The 16,560-nt window shown below is 42.4% G+C and overlaps 1 protein-coding gene across 2 annotated transcripts in view; it reads right to left on the reverse strand.

The window, feature by feature from the left end:
- NSUN3 (NOP2/Sun RNA methyltransferase 3) overlaps window positions 1-16,560 on the reverse strand; it is a 72,704-nt gene that overhangs the window by 39,908 nt on the left and 16,236 nt on the right. For both annotated transcript variants that reach the window (XM_054714062.1, XM_008155580.3), the window contains exons 3-5: window positions 16,044-16,387; window positions 4,310-4,464; window positions 3,438-3,559 (exon numbers count right to left, since the gene is read on the reverse strand). In XM_054714062.1, the coding sequence (XP_054570037.1) occupies window positions 3,438-3,559; window positions 4,310-4,464; window positions 16,044-16,387 (621 nt within the window). The remainder of the gene's footprint in view (window positions 1-3,437; window positions 3,560-4,309; window positions 4,465-16,043; window positions 16,388-16,560) is intronic.

Here is a 16,560-nt window from a genome sequence, read left to right on the forward strand (position 1 = left end):
TAGGGAGTCAGAACCAGTAGCATTAATCAAGAGAAAGGAAGATAATGAGTTAGAAGAACTTTCAAGCAAAAGGAACAGGAAATGCACTGGCCTCAGAAATGAGATACTGTAAGGTGAGTGTGAGGAGCTGCACAATTGGAATACAATGCAAGAGTCCTGAAACATGAGGTAAGTGAAATAAGAATGAACCATATCCAAAAAAGACTTCAATATCATTCTAAAGAATTTGACATCTTAATGACAATGAGGAATTACTGCAGAATTTCAAAAAGGAAAATGACAAGATCAGACCTATATTTCAGATCAGATTTGGCTTTATTATGGAGAGTGAAGTAGAGCTCACACCTGGAAACATGCAGGACAGTGAGGAGCCAGTGCAATAATTGAGGGGACACATGCCGGTAGCTTAGATTAGGCTAATAAGGATGAAAAGAATTAGATGGGCTTGAGAAATATACAGGTACAACTAAAATATCATAGTGATAGCATATGAGAAAGGGGAGTTGGAGATGAACTTTGATTTGGGCAAATGCAAGGTGGTATGCATGGCAATTATTGAGATACTAGAGGGGAGAGTCCCTCAGCCAGGCCTGCACCCTCTGCAAGCTGGGACTCCTAAGGGGATGTCTGACTGCCTCTCGCAATCTGGGACCACTGGCTCCTATCCGCTCTCCTGCCTGCCTGCCTGATCACCCCTAACCACCTCTGCCTGCCTGATGGACCCTAACCACCTCTGCCTGCCTGCCTAATCGCCCCTAACTGCTCTGCTACTGGCCTGATCGCCCTTAACCACCTCTGCCTCACCCCACACCCAGGACCCAGGATTCCCTCCTCTGGCTGGTCGCAGGCACCCGGGACCCAGGCTTCCCTCCCTCTGGCCGGCCGCAGGCACCCAGGACCCAGGCCGGCTTCACTCGGACTGGCTGCAGCCGCAGGGGACCATGGGTGGGCAGCTTCGTCTGGGCCGCAGCCGCAGGCACTGGCACTGGGACCGCAGGGTGTGCGGCTTGTCCCTCTCCCAGGCCGCAGGTACAGACGCAGCCACTGGCACCTGGGACAGCGGGGCGGGCAGCTTGTCCCTCTCCCGGGCCGCAGTCTCAGCCGCTGGTGCCCAGGACTGCGAGGCAGGTGGCTTGTCCCTCTCCCGGGCCGCAGCCTGGCTGGTCCCCATTCCTCTCTCACGAGCTCATTTGTGCCTGGCTGGTCCCCATTCCTCTCTCCCCAGTGTTGAGTGTCTGAACCATTGCTGTGTGAGGGCATGATGATCATTTGCATATTAGCTCTTTATTATATTGGATTCTACCAGAGATGTCTATTTGGAAGTCCCTCAGAAATACAGAACTCAGTTTGTCAAGAGAGAACTCATAATATCTAGTGATCTTCTGCCCCACCCATTAACAAAATAAAAAACAAAATAGAAACCCCACCAACCTGTCTCTTCTCCTCTCTTCTATCCTATATAATAAAGAGCTAATATGCAAATGGTCATCACACCATCATGCCGTTAACGGCTCAGACACTCAACACTGGGAGAGATGAATGGGGACCAGCCAGTCACAAATGAGCTCATGAGAGAGGAATGGGGACCAGCCAGGCTGCAGCCTGGGAGAGGGACAAGCCACCTGCCCCGCGGTCCTGGGTGCCAGCGGCTGTGCCTGCGGTCCGGGAGTGGGACAAGCCGCCCATCCCACGGTCCCAGAAGCCAGTGGCCGCGGCTGCACCTGCGGTCCGGGAGAGGGACAAGCTGCACGCCCCACAGTCCCGGGCACCTGCAGCTGCGGCCCAGGCAAAGCCACCTGCCCACGGTCCCCTGCAGTTGTGGCCAGTCCGGGTGAAGCCAGCCCAGGTCCTGAGTGCCTGTGGCCGGCCAGAGGGAGGGAAGCTCGGGTCCTGGGTGCGGGGCAAGGCAGAGGCAGTTAGGGGCGATCAGGCCAGCAGGGGAGCAGTTAGAGGTGATCAGGCCAGTAGGGGAGCAGTTAGGAGCGATCAGGCAGGGCAGGTAGAGGTGGTTAGGGGCGATCAGGCAAGCAGAGGTGGTTAGGGGTGATCAGGTAGGCAGGCAGAGGGGTTAGGGGTGATCAGGCAGGCAGGCAGGGAGCAGTTAGGAGCCAGCAGTCCCAGATTGCAAGAGGCAGTCAGACATCCCCCGAGGGGTCCTGGATTGGAGAGGTGCAGGCCGGGGTGAGGGGACCCCCCTTCCATGCACGAATTTTGTGCACCGGGCCTCTAGTATCTTCTATATATATAAAAGCCTAAGCGACCAGTCGCTATGATGTGCACTGATCACCAGGGGGCAGACACTCAATGCAGGAGCTGCCCCCTGGTGGTCAGTGCACTCCTACAGCCAACCTCCTGCTGCCAGCTAAACTCCCACTGTCCCTCCCCCTGGCAAGATGGCCCCGATCGGCCCTGATTGCTGGCCAGGCTGAGGGACCCCACCCGTGCACGAATTCGTGCACCAGGCCTCTAGTATATAATAAAGAGCTAATATGCTAATTAGACCAGACAGTGGAACGACATTCCAGAACGACCAGTGGGCGGGGCCGCAGGGCAGCCCAGGCCGGGAGGGCTGAGGCAGCTGGGGCTGCGAAGGCCAACTCTTGCCCGAATTTTGTGCATTGGGCCTCTAGTTGAATATAAAGCTCTGAGACAAAGGAGAAAGATCTGAGCTTAGACCTTTATTTGGGAGATAGTGTCTTATATCAGTTGAAGCCGTCTGATAAATAGAAAAGAGCTCTAACTAACATCAGTTGCTTAAGGAAACCCAAAATTTGTAGGATAAGCTAATTAAGAGCAAATTAAGAATATAAATAGAAAGAAAACCAGAAAAACATAGGATCCAAAGCTGCATTCTGGTTCAAATCCTGAAGAAAGAATAGGGTGATGAAACCTAGGTTTGGGATGATCCCAATAAGAAAACAATTTAAACCACAGTAAAATCACTTGTGCCTTTTAAAAGACAGTGCACAGTAATACTGTATTTCATTAACAGGGCAGGGGAGAAAGAACATTCCAGCATGAGAACTGAAAGGGAAGAGATTGAGAATTACCTGGGTCTTTGGAGGAATAAGATTGATAATTACATGGGTGCAGCCTCTAAAGGAGTAAGACTGAGAATTACGAGGATGCAGCCTTTGGAGGAATAAGATTGAGAATTATGTGGGTACAATCTTTGGAGGAATAAAAGGGAGAATTATGAGGGTGCAGCCTTTGGAGGAATAAGATTGAGAATTATGTGGGTACAATCTTTGGAGGAATAAAACGAAGAATTATGAGGGTGCAGTCTTTGGAGGAATAAGATTAAGAATTTTCTGGGTGCAGTCTTTGGACATCTACATAAGAAACCGTCTATTTAGGGACTTCCTTGTGTCATGTTTTGTCACATCTATTTAAATTACATGAGAACCAATATAATTGTTTACATTAACAGCCCTTACCTTAAGAGTTCTATCTGTAGAACTGGCAACTTTCTCCTTTGGCTTATCCTACAGGCTGCCTTCTGAGAATCAGAAGAGAACAACCAACTTCGATCATTTGAACATGGAGCATCAACTAACACCTAGGGAAAAAGAGGATACATAATGCAAATATGTGCTGAAAATACATACTCAGACACAAAGTATATAAGGAAGCTCTGTAAAACATGACCAAAAATAGCAAATAAAGACATTTCTTTTAAAGCCAAAAATACACCATGGTAATTCTTCTTTATGACATTTCTTTACTAATACTTTCAACAAAATTTCCTGTGCACTTTCAGTGTTTGGGTTTTTGGAGGAGAGAGTGGGAATGGGGAAGGGGAGAAGGACTAATATTTCATATTCTTGACAACTATAGCAAAAAGTTTTTATAAAAGTGACTCATTTTAAACAGATATTATATTTCTGCATTCTCAGCATTTATTTTTAGGAATATTTCAATTTCTGTTTACTGAAATGCTCTTTTTCTTCAACTATCATACTCTGATATGAAATGTTACCAAATCAGAGCAATACAATGCACATGTTTGTGTACTCACACAAGTAATATCTGATCTTTTCCTAAATATCTTGGAGGTACCTGGAAATAAAAAACATTCTATAATCTCCAATCCCAATGTTACCGCTTCCTTTGAACCATGCTGACCATCAAATGAAAACTACTTCCAGGCTCACTTTATCAGAATTTCCCAGGGTACTAAGAAACTGTATCAGGCTCTGTCTGGAAACAGATGGAAAACAAAACCAAAAAAAAAACAAAAAAGAAAAACCACAACACAACAGTGGTATCACTGCGAGTCCATCAGTTTGTCACAATGTAATAAAAGTACCTTGTCAAACTTTTCAGGCTGGGCATCTCCCATTTCTCTGCCATCCAATTCAGACACTTTAATTACATTTTCCAAAGACTCTGGGATGAAAGATTCTAACGTCTGCCTCAGCCACCTCAATCTCAGACTATCATATTCATTGCAATGAAGATAACCTAAAGATAAAGAATTTAAAAGTTTTAAAATGAATGCAATGGAATTGTTAAACTTCTACTTTTGGTTGACTAAATTTAAAAAGAAATAAATTTATTATATTTATGCAGAAATAGGGCTCAAAGGTAAATATTATTATTCTTATTCTGAAAAAAAAAAAAAACAGAAACTCACACACACTACATAAAACATTAATAGTTTTGCTTTTATACAGCTTCTCTCAATATTTACTCATTCAAACTTAATTTTGGAAGTAAAAAGCCATAATATACAACAAATACCTCAGTTCTCCCTTAAAGCTATTAAGAGTAAATGACATATTCTGTTACATATACAGAGCTCCTTCCAGGACAGAACAGCTTCATGTTAAATAAAGGAAGATATGTGTTATGTGGGCAAAAGCATGTAAAATGCAGTTATCACTATGGTTAGAAAGACATGGGCCCAAGTTATGAGCCGTAAGACTTCAGTGGGTGGGGTATAGAGACAGCATGGTTAAGCCAAACTAAGGGATGATTCACATCTGGGGCAGGATGGAGCAGGACAGTGCAAGATTTCATTATGCTACTCTGAACGGAGCACAATTTACAACTTCCTGTTGATTTCTTGAATTTTCCATTTAATATTTGAGAACATGGTTAACCTTGGGCAACGGAAACCACAGAAAGAGAAAATGTGGATAAGGGAAAACTACTTTACAGAAGGCACTTAGCAAATGCTTCTCTCCCTAATAAAATCGATGTTTTGATTTTCCTTTATTTGAATATATATATATATTTTTTTCATTATGCTATGTTATATGTAATATAATTATATAATATATATTTAAATACAAGTATATTTTTAATTCATACAAGTATAAAGAAAACACATAAAAATTACCTGAAACTTTGTCTTCAGATAACTGCCATTTAATATTTTGATAAATAAGCATACTGTATCTCTTTATACATATACCAGCACAAAAATTTACACAAATAGAATTATATATTTGTGGTATCATTTTTTCATGTCATTCTTCAGCTACCCCTTCCACCAACTGCCCAACTACTCCATCAAAAGGAACCTATATAATTATTTATATACCCAGGATTATATTTATACACATCTCTGCCCCCTTATTCTCCACATATGCCTACTTCAAAGGAAATACCATCAAGTCAAGTGATAAGAGATATAATTTTAAAAGGCTGCTAAGTCGTACATGGAATAAAGGTGTCATCCTTTATTCAACTATTATCAACTGTTGGCATTCACACTGTTGTAATAACAATATTCAATAAACATCCTTGTTTTATTTTCATAATGTGCTTTAACTATTAGAGATAGTATCAGAGGGATGGATAGGTTTGAGTATCAGAGGGATGGATAGGAAATTATTAGTTTTAGTAAATATTACTACCATGGCCCTCCACCAAACTCCCACAAGAAGTGTTATTAACCTGACACGGGATGCGATGTGGTGTAATCCTTGATCTCTAACAATTGAGCATCTTTCCATTTGTCTATTCACCATTTGGCTTTGCTTTTCTGTCAAGTGCCCATTCTTAGCCTTTACCATTCTTTTTTTCCATTGCACTATTTATTTTTCTTATTAACAAGATATATATTATAGTTATTAACCCTTTATCTGCCATCTGATTTGTAAATGTTTCCTAAGTTATCTTCTGAATTCATTTGAAGTATCTTTTTTAATATATGTTTCACAATATTTTTATGGTCAGTCATATCACTTTTATAATTTTGGTCTTATTTAAAGTGGTCTTTTCACCGTTTGATTTTCATCTGGTTTAACTAAACATTCAAGCAGACCACATTTGTCATCAACCTACACAGGACAGAAACCAGCTTACCAAGAGGGCAGGGTAAAACATGCTCTTTCATGGAAGGCCTTCTGATGGTCCATACAGGATGAGGCTCACATTGGGCAGGTGGAGCTGTCCTGGCTTAAAAGCCTCACATCCCACAGGTGCCCATACCCCGTCTAACAACTCCACAGGCATAACTTCCAAGGCCTCTACAAGGGACATGCTAAGTTATAAGAACCACTGCACTTAGGGTTTCTTTATTCTTTCTCCCAGTGCACATGCATTTTACCAATCAGGGTCATTTTTATCATAAGCAATGTTGCCTAGAAACATAGAGATAATCTCTGCCAGGTTACCAGGGAAGCAAAGTAAGAGAACTAATTGAAGATGAAACTCTAATGCAGAGGGGAGTAAATTTTTATAAACCCTTTTCTCAAATACATATATGTATGTACACATGTGTGTATGTGTATATACATCTCTATATATTTATAACATGAGTTGTCTTCTTCTGATTGTCACTCTATTGTTAAAAACTTTTAATTGACTTACCATCATCCTATCTAATAACAGACAAATATGCAAATTGACCATACCTCTGACACACCCACAAGCCACACCCACCATCCAATCAGAGCGAGTATGCAAATTAACCCATCCAAGATGGCTACAGCCACAGAGAGCAAGGTTTCCCAGGCAACAGAGGGAAACAAGCTTTCCGCCAGCCGTTGCAGGCCTAAGCCTCCACTCAAGCTACAAAGTTTCAATTATAGAAGGTAAACAAATTCAAACAGAAATGGCGGCAGAATGGAGCTTGAGAGAGCAGGCCAGGGTTGCCACCGGCAACAGGGGAAGCAAAGCTTTCTGCACACCCTGGCCGGGACCACCCGCTTAAGGCAACAAAGTTTCAATTATAACCCCAACACAAATGGCTGCCGCCGCGGAGGGAGCAGCAGGCTTGGCTCTGCTCCAGGCTACAAAGTTTCAATTGTAGAAGGAACATAAATTCCAGATACCAGGGCCTCTACTTGGGTTGCCAGGGGGCGTGGCCGGCCTACAAACCACCACAGGCCCCTCGCTCAGGCTGCCCCACACCCCAAGGGAACCCCCACCTGATCTGGGACACCCTTCAGGACAAACCAGCTGGCCCCCACCCCTGTACCAGGCCTCTATTCTATCTAATAAAGAGTAATATGCAGATTGATCATCACTGCAACACACAATATAGCTGCCCCATGTGGTCAAAGATCCTGCCCATGTGGACACAAGATGGCCAGCAGGAGAGGGCAGTTGGGAGGCACCCGGCCTGCAAGGGAGGGCAGTTGAGAAGGACCAGGCCTGCAAGGGAGGGCAGTTGAGAGGGACCAGGCCTGCAAGGGAGGGCAGTTGGAGGTGATCAACCCTGCAGGAGAGGGCAGTTAGGGGTGACCAGGCCAGCAGAGGAGGGAAGTTGGGGGCAAACAGGCTGGCAGCGGAGTGGTTAGGGGGTGATCAGGCTGGCAGGCAGAAGCGGTTAGGGGCAATCAGGAAGGCAGGCAGGCAAGCAGTTGGGAGCCAGCAGTCCTGGATTGTGAGAGGGATGTCCCAGATTGGAGAGGGTACAGGCTGGGCTGAGGGACAACCCCCTTCTGTGCACGAATTTCGTGCACCGGGCTTCTAGTCCACTAAATAAAATTCAAACCCCTAGCCTTCAATTCAAGGTCTGTAATATTGAAACCTCAAGACCACCTTTCTATTTTAACCTCTCACTATTCACCAACATACTCTGTACTCCGTCAAATCTGGCTGACTAGTCCGTTTCTCAAACATATTTTGTGCCTCTACTATAGAACTTACCATATTTTTATCTCAGATGAGAGGTGTTCAAGTGTATTGCTTACCTTTTCTACTACCAGGGCTCCAAATTTCTATATGGCAAGAGCTCAGGACATGGCATCAATTTTGTTAAAGGGAGGAAGAGGTAGAAAATCAACTTAGAGCTGCATTTGCACAGGTAGGATATTTTTTTATTATTTAGTTTTCATGTTTATTTTGGATGGTTTCTGGAAGATTTGCTAATGAAGCTTATGGATACGTGTCTAAAAGTTGTGTCTTAGCCTGGCATCACTAGAACACAGCCTAAGACAAACGTTTATGTTATCAAAAGGGTGCAATCCCAAAAAAGCATGAGTGAGAGAAAAAAGGAGGTAAGTCATTCAAGGAGGGAATACTAATGGAAGAGGGTAACAGCTTAGCTCAGTCTCTCAGGATATGTCCAGAGTCTGGAATTACTGAGCCTTGGAAGAAAAGACAAAGAACAATCTGCTAGTTTCTTCCTGTCTCCCACCTTTCCTTGGTTAATGTTCATTCCAAGTGTGGGTAACTCCCACACACGGTGGGTTTGTGTTACCTGGCCCTTCCAGGCAAATGCTAAGGAAGCCAGAGAGTGCCGAGGCCAGGTATTGCAAGCACTCAGGCGTGGTCATCTCTGCTTGTCAGCTGGCCCCCTTCCAGAGGCTCCTTGATTAGCGGCAGTGGTAGCATTGGCAGCGGACACCGGCAGGAAGGCCATGAGCCTTGGCTAGGTTTCTCCAGTCTGGAAATAAATCAAAGCAACTCAAGCTTTGGGGGGGGGGGGAGGCGGGGGAACGCAAAGCCAAGCAAATCTGTGTGGTTCATAAACTGGGGCAAAGAGAGCCCCCCAAAGTTACTCCCTGTCTCCGCCACTGCTTAGTAGGTACTAAGAGCCTCAAAGGGGAAAAACAAACAAACACGTCTTAATTACCTTCAATTCTACTTCTCCATTTTATGGTTTACAGATTTCATAGTCTATTTCTAGTCTTTTAATAGTAAGCCTTAAGGTTTTAACATGGATATGTAAAAGAAACATCTAAATTAAGTAAATCTTTACAATTCTTCCTAAAAGATACAAGAAGCTTAGAATCCTTACCAAATTAGATGCCACTGTTATTATATAAATGTGGGTTTTATCTGGGCTCGCATTTTTAACGGCACAAAACATTATCATTGGCTTCTGTAGTCAATGCCTGCTAGATTTTCCCACCTGCTTTGCTCTTTATTTTTTGCTATCTTCTACCTTTCAACTAGGATAGAGTTTTTCTTTTTTCCTGAAGCATATCCTTCAAAATTGTTGGTGGCAAACTCTTCTCTTTTTCTCTTTGTCTAAAAGAAAAGGGGTGGGGTGGGTATTTCACTTTTGCTCCTCCAAGATATTTAGGTGACTGTTCTTCGGGAATCACAGTCATCTTTTCTTAGCCCATTGAAAACATCATTCCTCTGAATGCGGGTTTCCCTTGTTACTCTCAAAGGTCAACTCTCAGTCTAACTGTTGTTCCTTTGCAGGTAAAATGTCCTCCCTGGCTTCAGTTAAGATCTTTTTGTTTTCAGTATTCTGCATCTTCCCTATAATGGTATACACTGGCTTAACTGTGGCTACAAAATTTCAGAGGGTATTTCCCGTCCTCTGCCATCACCAAAGTTGAACACAGTTTCTTTTCAGTCCCTTGGAGAGGACAATTTCTTCCTAGTTTACCTAACATGGGGAGAACAGCACTTTTATGTAACTTAATCTAGTAGATATTCTACTTGGGTAGTTTCTGGCTTTGTCTTCTATTCCTGTATTATCATGAAGTAATAAAAATCAACATGCAAGTTATTTCAGATTTAGTAAATGCACTCAAGTCAAAAGCCACCTTCAATGCTCAATTTACCTTCTAGGTTCCTCCTGTCTCTTAGATTTTGACCACTGAGTATTTGGAAATGATTAATACATTTAAAAAGATTTTGTCTTTTTTAATATTATACCCTACACTTTTTGGTTGTTTTCAGTGGGAGGGTTGGTTATGGTACCTAGTCTGCCATACCTCAGGAAACAGAAGTCTTAGTAAATTCTATATCCCTTACTGCTCTACACCTACCATCCAATGCCTTTCACAAAATATGTACTCACTAAATGTGGCTGAGTTTATTTGAAACATGCCATTATAATAAAAATACTTAAATATAATAGAATATTTACTATAACTGAAAATCAGGTAGTTTTTCATTAAATTATAGCTTAAGATTCCCAATTTGGTGCTTTAAAACACAGATTTATGCAATGTGATTAATATAGTCCTTGGTACATACTGAGTGTTCCAAGTTGGTTTTTATTTTTATTATCACACAAAGAAGATGCATCTAATGCAGGGAATTTAGGGAAGTGGATTCTTGAGTGAAAACCTGAAGAATGTAAAGGAGTTAGCAGGAGAAGAGGGGAGAAATAGCACCTATAGGTATGAAGGAAGCCAAGAGCAATTCACAGTAAAGAAAGGAATCTTTTTAATCTTCTCTATCACCAAAGATTAACCTGATGTCAAAAATATATCATTAACAACAAAGAGAATTTCATGCCTGGAGAGATACAGCATGAAACTGATCAAGCCACTCTGCCGAGGTAGGTCATTCTTCATGTATTAATGTTTTTCTATTTTGAATCTGAACTGTTTGCTCTTTTTCTATCAAGACTTATCACAGACTGTGTTGACCAAAACAAACAACAACAACAACAAAACCAATGGACAGTCCATCACTGTGCTTACAGGTGGGAGCAGCTGGACCAACAGAGAAGTAGAATAATTTTTTTAATCAACCTAAAACATGAGCTTTTTAATCCTTCAAAGCTGTAAGCCTCTTAGCCCAGAACAAAGTTCAGTACTGATCCAAAGAAATTTGGTGTATAAATGCACATTTAGCCAAGCCATCATTTTAAATTTTGCTTATAAAAGCTTTGATTAGCATTGCTTCTGCATTCCAAATTCAAGCACTGTAGCTAACCTAATTTGGGCTTTGAGCATCAGCATGAAGACATCTGTACTTCTTAGTAAACCATTATCATTAGTCCTACTTAGATGAAAAGCTACTTTACTTGGACCACTGCCTGTAGTTCATTACCCTTGATGTAAGAACAGAAGGTTCTTCACTTCAAAGTCCTAGAATATATCAGTTTGTCTTAGGATTCCTCAATCACCTTCAAATCATCTTTCCTACCATAAGCATGTAAAATATTTACAACCTACTAATACAGATAATTTAAGGTTAAAACGCCCTCTCTTCAAAATGGTACCAAAAATTGACATTTCTTTTCCATCTTTTGCAATACTAAAAATTATATTTTCAAAACTGATGTAACAGCCAAAATAAGAATACTGTCAAAGAATACAGAGTGAAAGTAAAGCCCAGTACTCCTTATGACACATGATTCCATAAAACTTCAGCTTAAATTATTACAAAATAATCTCTTTTGTTATTTCTTACATAAAAATGCAGCAAGTTGCAATATCAGAGTTTTAACCACAATTCTGAAACACACAGGATGTTTGCTCCTAAATATACTGTTAACTATATATTTGTACCAATGCTTAGTACAACTGGATTCCTGGTTCTCAAAAAAATGTTTGTAATCTGTTTCGACAGGGAATGCTCTCAAATGGAGATATACATTAGCAGTCTTCAAACTGGGATACGCATGGCCCGAGGATACGTACAATGTTCTAAGGGATATATGGGCTTGGACAGTTTTGTAAGAATCAATTTTCAGATCAACTTCTTAAAGGAGGAGAAGGCTTGAGTCAGGGCACCTCCTTTCCCAATGGCCCTTCACCAGCTTTACATATGAGGAACCAACTTCCTACCCATCCAGAACCTTATTACTGAAAACTGTGCCAGGGTGTAGAAACCACCAAAGCACCGAAGTTCAACACACTGGAGCCTTGGCTGAGAAAGTGAATGAGTTCAACAACTAGGTGACAGACACAGCCTTTGTAATTGAGATGGTTCCAATACTTGGCCTTCAACAAAATAAAAAAGGAACCCAGAGAGTGCTCACCTAGTTGATAATTAAAATAAAGCTGGATGAAAGACAACTGTGTGATGTGGGCTATAACTCAAGAATTTAAAAAAACTAGTGAATCTACTATATAACACAGCTCCCATCTTCTTACCTATGTGAACAACAGCCATTTGCATTTATTTATAAAAGCAAAACCATCAAACAAGCAAAAAAGATAGAATTGATGCTAAACCCCATCTCATCTAGCTATAGTAATTTTTTTAAGTCCCATGGTCTCATTAAAAAAATAATGATGATGAATGTTGACTAATTGCTTTTAACAAATATTTATGAAAACATACATTACATACATTTCATCGTTTTTGTACTAGTAATGATGGTAAATGACAATTCACTTCAAAAGAGCTTCAAATCTTTTGGAATTGCACTGTCCCACTTGTGGGCTGGTTCCAATGAAATGTGCTGTAAGTATAAAACACACACTAATTTTGAAAATTTTCTAAGAAAATGAGAATGCAAAATATCTCATTAAGATTTTTATTCTGATTTCATGTTGAAGTGAAATTTTGGATGTACTGGATTACAATGTATTATAAAAATTAACTTCATCTGTTTCTTTCTACCTTTTTAATGAGATGAAAAGGACCAAAGTTTTGCAACCCTAGAGCTGACTTTTGGGATATTGACTTTAGTACTCAGAAAGAACATTTTGATACTGCTGTAATTAACCTAGTTATTAATAACAGGAAAGGAGCAAAAGAAAGGCCAGCCCTAGCTGGTTTGGCTCAGTGGACAGAGCGTTGGCCTGTGGACTGAAGGGTCCCAGGTTCGATTCCGGTTAAGGGCACATGCCTGGTTTCAGGCTTGATCCCCAGTAGGGGGCGTGCAGGAGGCAGCCGATCAATGATTCTCTCTCATCACTGATGTTTCTATCTCTCTCTCCCTCTCCTTTCCTCTCTGAAATCAATAAAAATATATATTTTTTAAAAGGCCAAATATTATAGGCATGCCATTTGTGCAGCTTTGCCAGGGAGCTGCAGTTTAACACTCCCCAGGGAGTCACCAGTCTATCCCCCACAGATTGCTGGGGGAAGGGAGTGGACAGGGGGAGAAGAGACACATGCCCAGTAAAGTCTGGATAAAATAGGGAAAGTACTTGTCTGTCAATCACACCTGGGAACAGATCATTGGCCAGAATGGGCACAGCCACAGCAAAAGCTCAAAATTTGGGATATTTAATCCCCAAAGCAAAGGAGTTTGCTCTCTTGGTTCCTCTTGGTTGATTCCTGGCTTGCAGGGCTCTGGCTCCTGTTTCCTGGCATTCTCCTGTGTGCCCACGGCCACGTGGGTCCCACACAATGGACTAATGAACTGCAACTAGCCTGATGCTGAACTGGACCCAGCTGCAATATGGAATGGAAACTCTACACACTGGCTTTCTCTTTAGCTCTACCAAATCCCCAACTACACTTCTTCCAGGACTGGATTAAGGGAAATGGGATGTTTGAAACACAGAGATGTAAGTGTATGCAAATAAAAATCACTTATCCTCCTATGCGAATGTCAGAAAATTATTTTTCTTAAGATACTGTAAGGACTCCACCCCCGGCACAATAACAACTTGACTCTACCCTTTTCCTGTCCATAAGATTCAGATGGGAAGACTTAGCTTATTCATCTTACCCTAATTTGAATTAAGTATGATGGACAGAAGGGCTCCAAGCAGGGGCCTGGTAACTATATTACTCCTTGTGTCCCACAGAGTCTGGGCTGCCCAGTAAGAATGTGCCTACAGCCTGGTCGCCATGGCTCAATGGTTGAGAATCGACCTATGAACCAGGACTCACAGTTCCATTTCCAGTCAAGGCACATACCCTTGTTGTGGGTTCGATCCCCAGTATGGGGCATGCAGGAGGCAGCCAATCAATAATTCTGTCTCATCACTGATGTTTCTATCTCTTCTTCCTCTCCCTTTCTCTCTCAAATCAATAAAAATATATTTTAAAAAAGAATGCACCTACAATGCTTGTTCTGCTATTCCTCAACTAGCTGTGAAATCTCAGACTCCTGCCCTCTTTCTCTATTGTCCACAAAGACATATAAACTTCAACATCCCAATGCATTTTGGGGTCTCATATTTCATGACAACCTCTGGCATGTACATCTGTAATAAACTTTGGACATTTCCTCCTGTTAACCTATCTTTGTTAATTTGATTATTATAGGAAATAGGCCTCTGTGATTCATCGTCAGCATAGACCACTTTTAGAAAAAACTAACAGCATGTGGCCAGTTTGTAGGGAGGAGGGGACAGGGTATAAGAACAAAGAACTGTATATGTGACCAGTAGCCCATTTTCCAGGAAGACCCGCAACAACTAAACAAAGGGAGGTGGATCCCTTGGCCTTGCCGGCGATCGGAGCTGATCAGGGCCATCTTACCCAGTCTGGGGGGAGGGAACACGGGAAGTTGGCCAGCTGCAGGAGGTTGGCTGTGGGAGCACACTGACCACCAAGGGGGCAGCTTCTGCATTGAGCATCTTCCCCTGGTGGTCAGTGCGCATCATAGCAACTGGTCGACAGGTCGTTCGATCGACTGGTCCTAACGGTCGCTTAGGCTTTTATATATATAGATAACCCAATGGGAGACAATAGACCTAGGCAACGTATGGGAAAAACTGTTAACTCCATAGTACTCAACCAATGAGGGACTCTCACACACTAGGAATAAATAGCCTGTGATCACCGCTCTAAGTGTGTGCCTGTTCAACCAGACACCTGATCTTGCAAGACCACATTAAAAGTCTTGTTTTCGCCATTCCTCTGTCTCCGAGTCCATTATTTGAATTTGGACAGGTGAGCGTTTCTCACAATTATTAACTGGGGAAAAACATAAAACTATTTGTTTAGCCCCCACAAAGACTACTCAAAAGTTTTAAATTATATGTAAAGGTCACATTATATTTCTACTAGAGGCCCGGTGCATGGGATTCGTGCACTGGTGAGGGGCGTGGCCTGCGGGGATCGGCCCGCTGTGGGAGCGCTGCTCATCCCGGTCAGCCGAGTGGCTGTGGACCCGCCCTCTGAGCGGCTGCTCCCTGGTCCAGTATCTTCTGTGGAGCCGGAGCACTCACCTCTCCAGGAGACAGAGATAACAGCACTGAGAGGCAGCAGAGTCCCATGGCAGCCCCCACTCCCAGCCTCCAGGGTCAGCTCTGCGAGCCCAGAGGCAGCACTGCGCAGCCTGCGGGCATCCGGATGAGGCAGCAGAGAGCGAGGAGGAGGAGCCTGGGGTGAAGAGAACGATCACAGCCCAGGTTCCTGCCCATCGGCCTGTGGTTTGCAGCAGGAGCAGCTGCTCATCCCAGTCAGCTTAGTGGCACTCCCACTGTGGTAGCACCCTGACCACCAGGGGGCAGCCCCTGCATTGAGCATCTGTCCCCTGGTGGTCGGTGCGCGTCATAGCAACTGGTCAACCGGTCGTTCTGATCATTCCGCCAGTCGGTCACTGGACTTTTATTATATAGGATTGGACAGAACTGCCATAGAACCGTGTGATCCAATGATACCAAAAAATGATTTTAAAGGTATATGTTTCTGCTTCATAGTAGCATGACAAGGAAGTCAATATGACTCAAGTATAAATGTAATAAAATTTTTTTAAATATTTGTTATTGGTTTATCAGAATTCATATTATCTGATAGATTTTTATTCCCAAAATATAATTTTGTTCCTAATTATCTATTAGGATTAAGTAACTGGGGAAAAATATTATTTACACTGATTTCCTCAGCTAAAATTTCCATTCTCTCCATATTGTCCTGGTTTTCATGCTTTCAAAGTCTGCAAACTCAATCTTATGTTTCTCCCCCAGATATTTTAAAAGCACTTTATACAGATGGACATTGAAAAGTGGTTGATAACTGAAAGAAAAGCATACTACCTGGATAAGCACACTGCAGCAGAGCGATTGATTTGCCTCCAGGAGCAGCACACAGATCCAGAACCTTCTCTCCATCCCTTAATTCAAGAGCCAGTGCTGGGAGAAGAGAGGCAGCATTCAGGAGATAGTATTTTTTTAGGCTTCCAATTTGGTGTCTTTCTGAAGGCATCCGGTGGGGAATTCTGCTAAGATAGCACTTCATTGATTTAGGATAATAGGGTAAAGATCCTTGAAAGAGTGTGTGATAGCCCTTGAATTGTAAATCCTTTTCCAGTTCAAAAGGGTAACTGAATCGGTTAAGAAGGACAGCATGTTGCCAGCATGATGGAGATGTTAGTATATCCCTAGAAATACAAAAACAAAAGAATATTATTATAAACACTAATACAATTTTATATTACTAATCTAGGAACCGTGGTCCTAGTTTCACATTTTACTTACCTGAGATTTTCAGAGCCAAGATCAGTATTACTGACTTTCCTTTTGCCTCAGGCTCCAATATGACTCAACCCAGCAT

This window comes from Eptesicus fuscus, chromosome 3 (assembly GCF_027574615.1).
Source record: "Eptesicus fuscus isolate TK198812 chromosome 3, DD_ASM_mEF_20220401, whole genome shotgun sequence".
Classification (NCBI taxonomy): domain Eukaryota; kingdom Metazoa; phylum Chordata; class Mammalia; order Chiroptera; family Vespertilionidae; genus Eptesicus; species Eptesicus fuscus.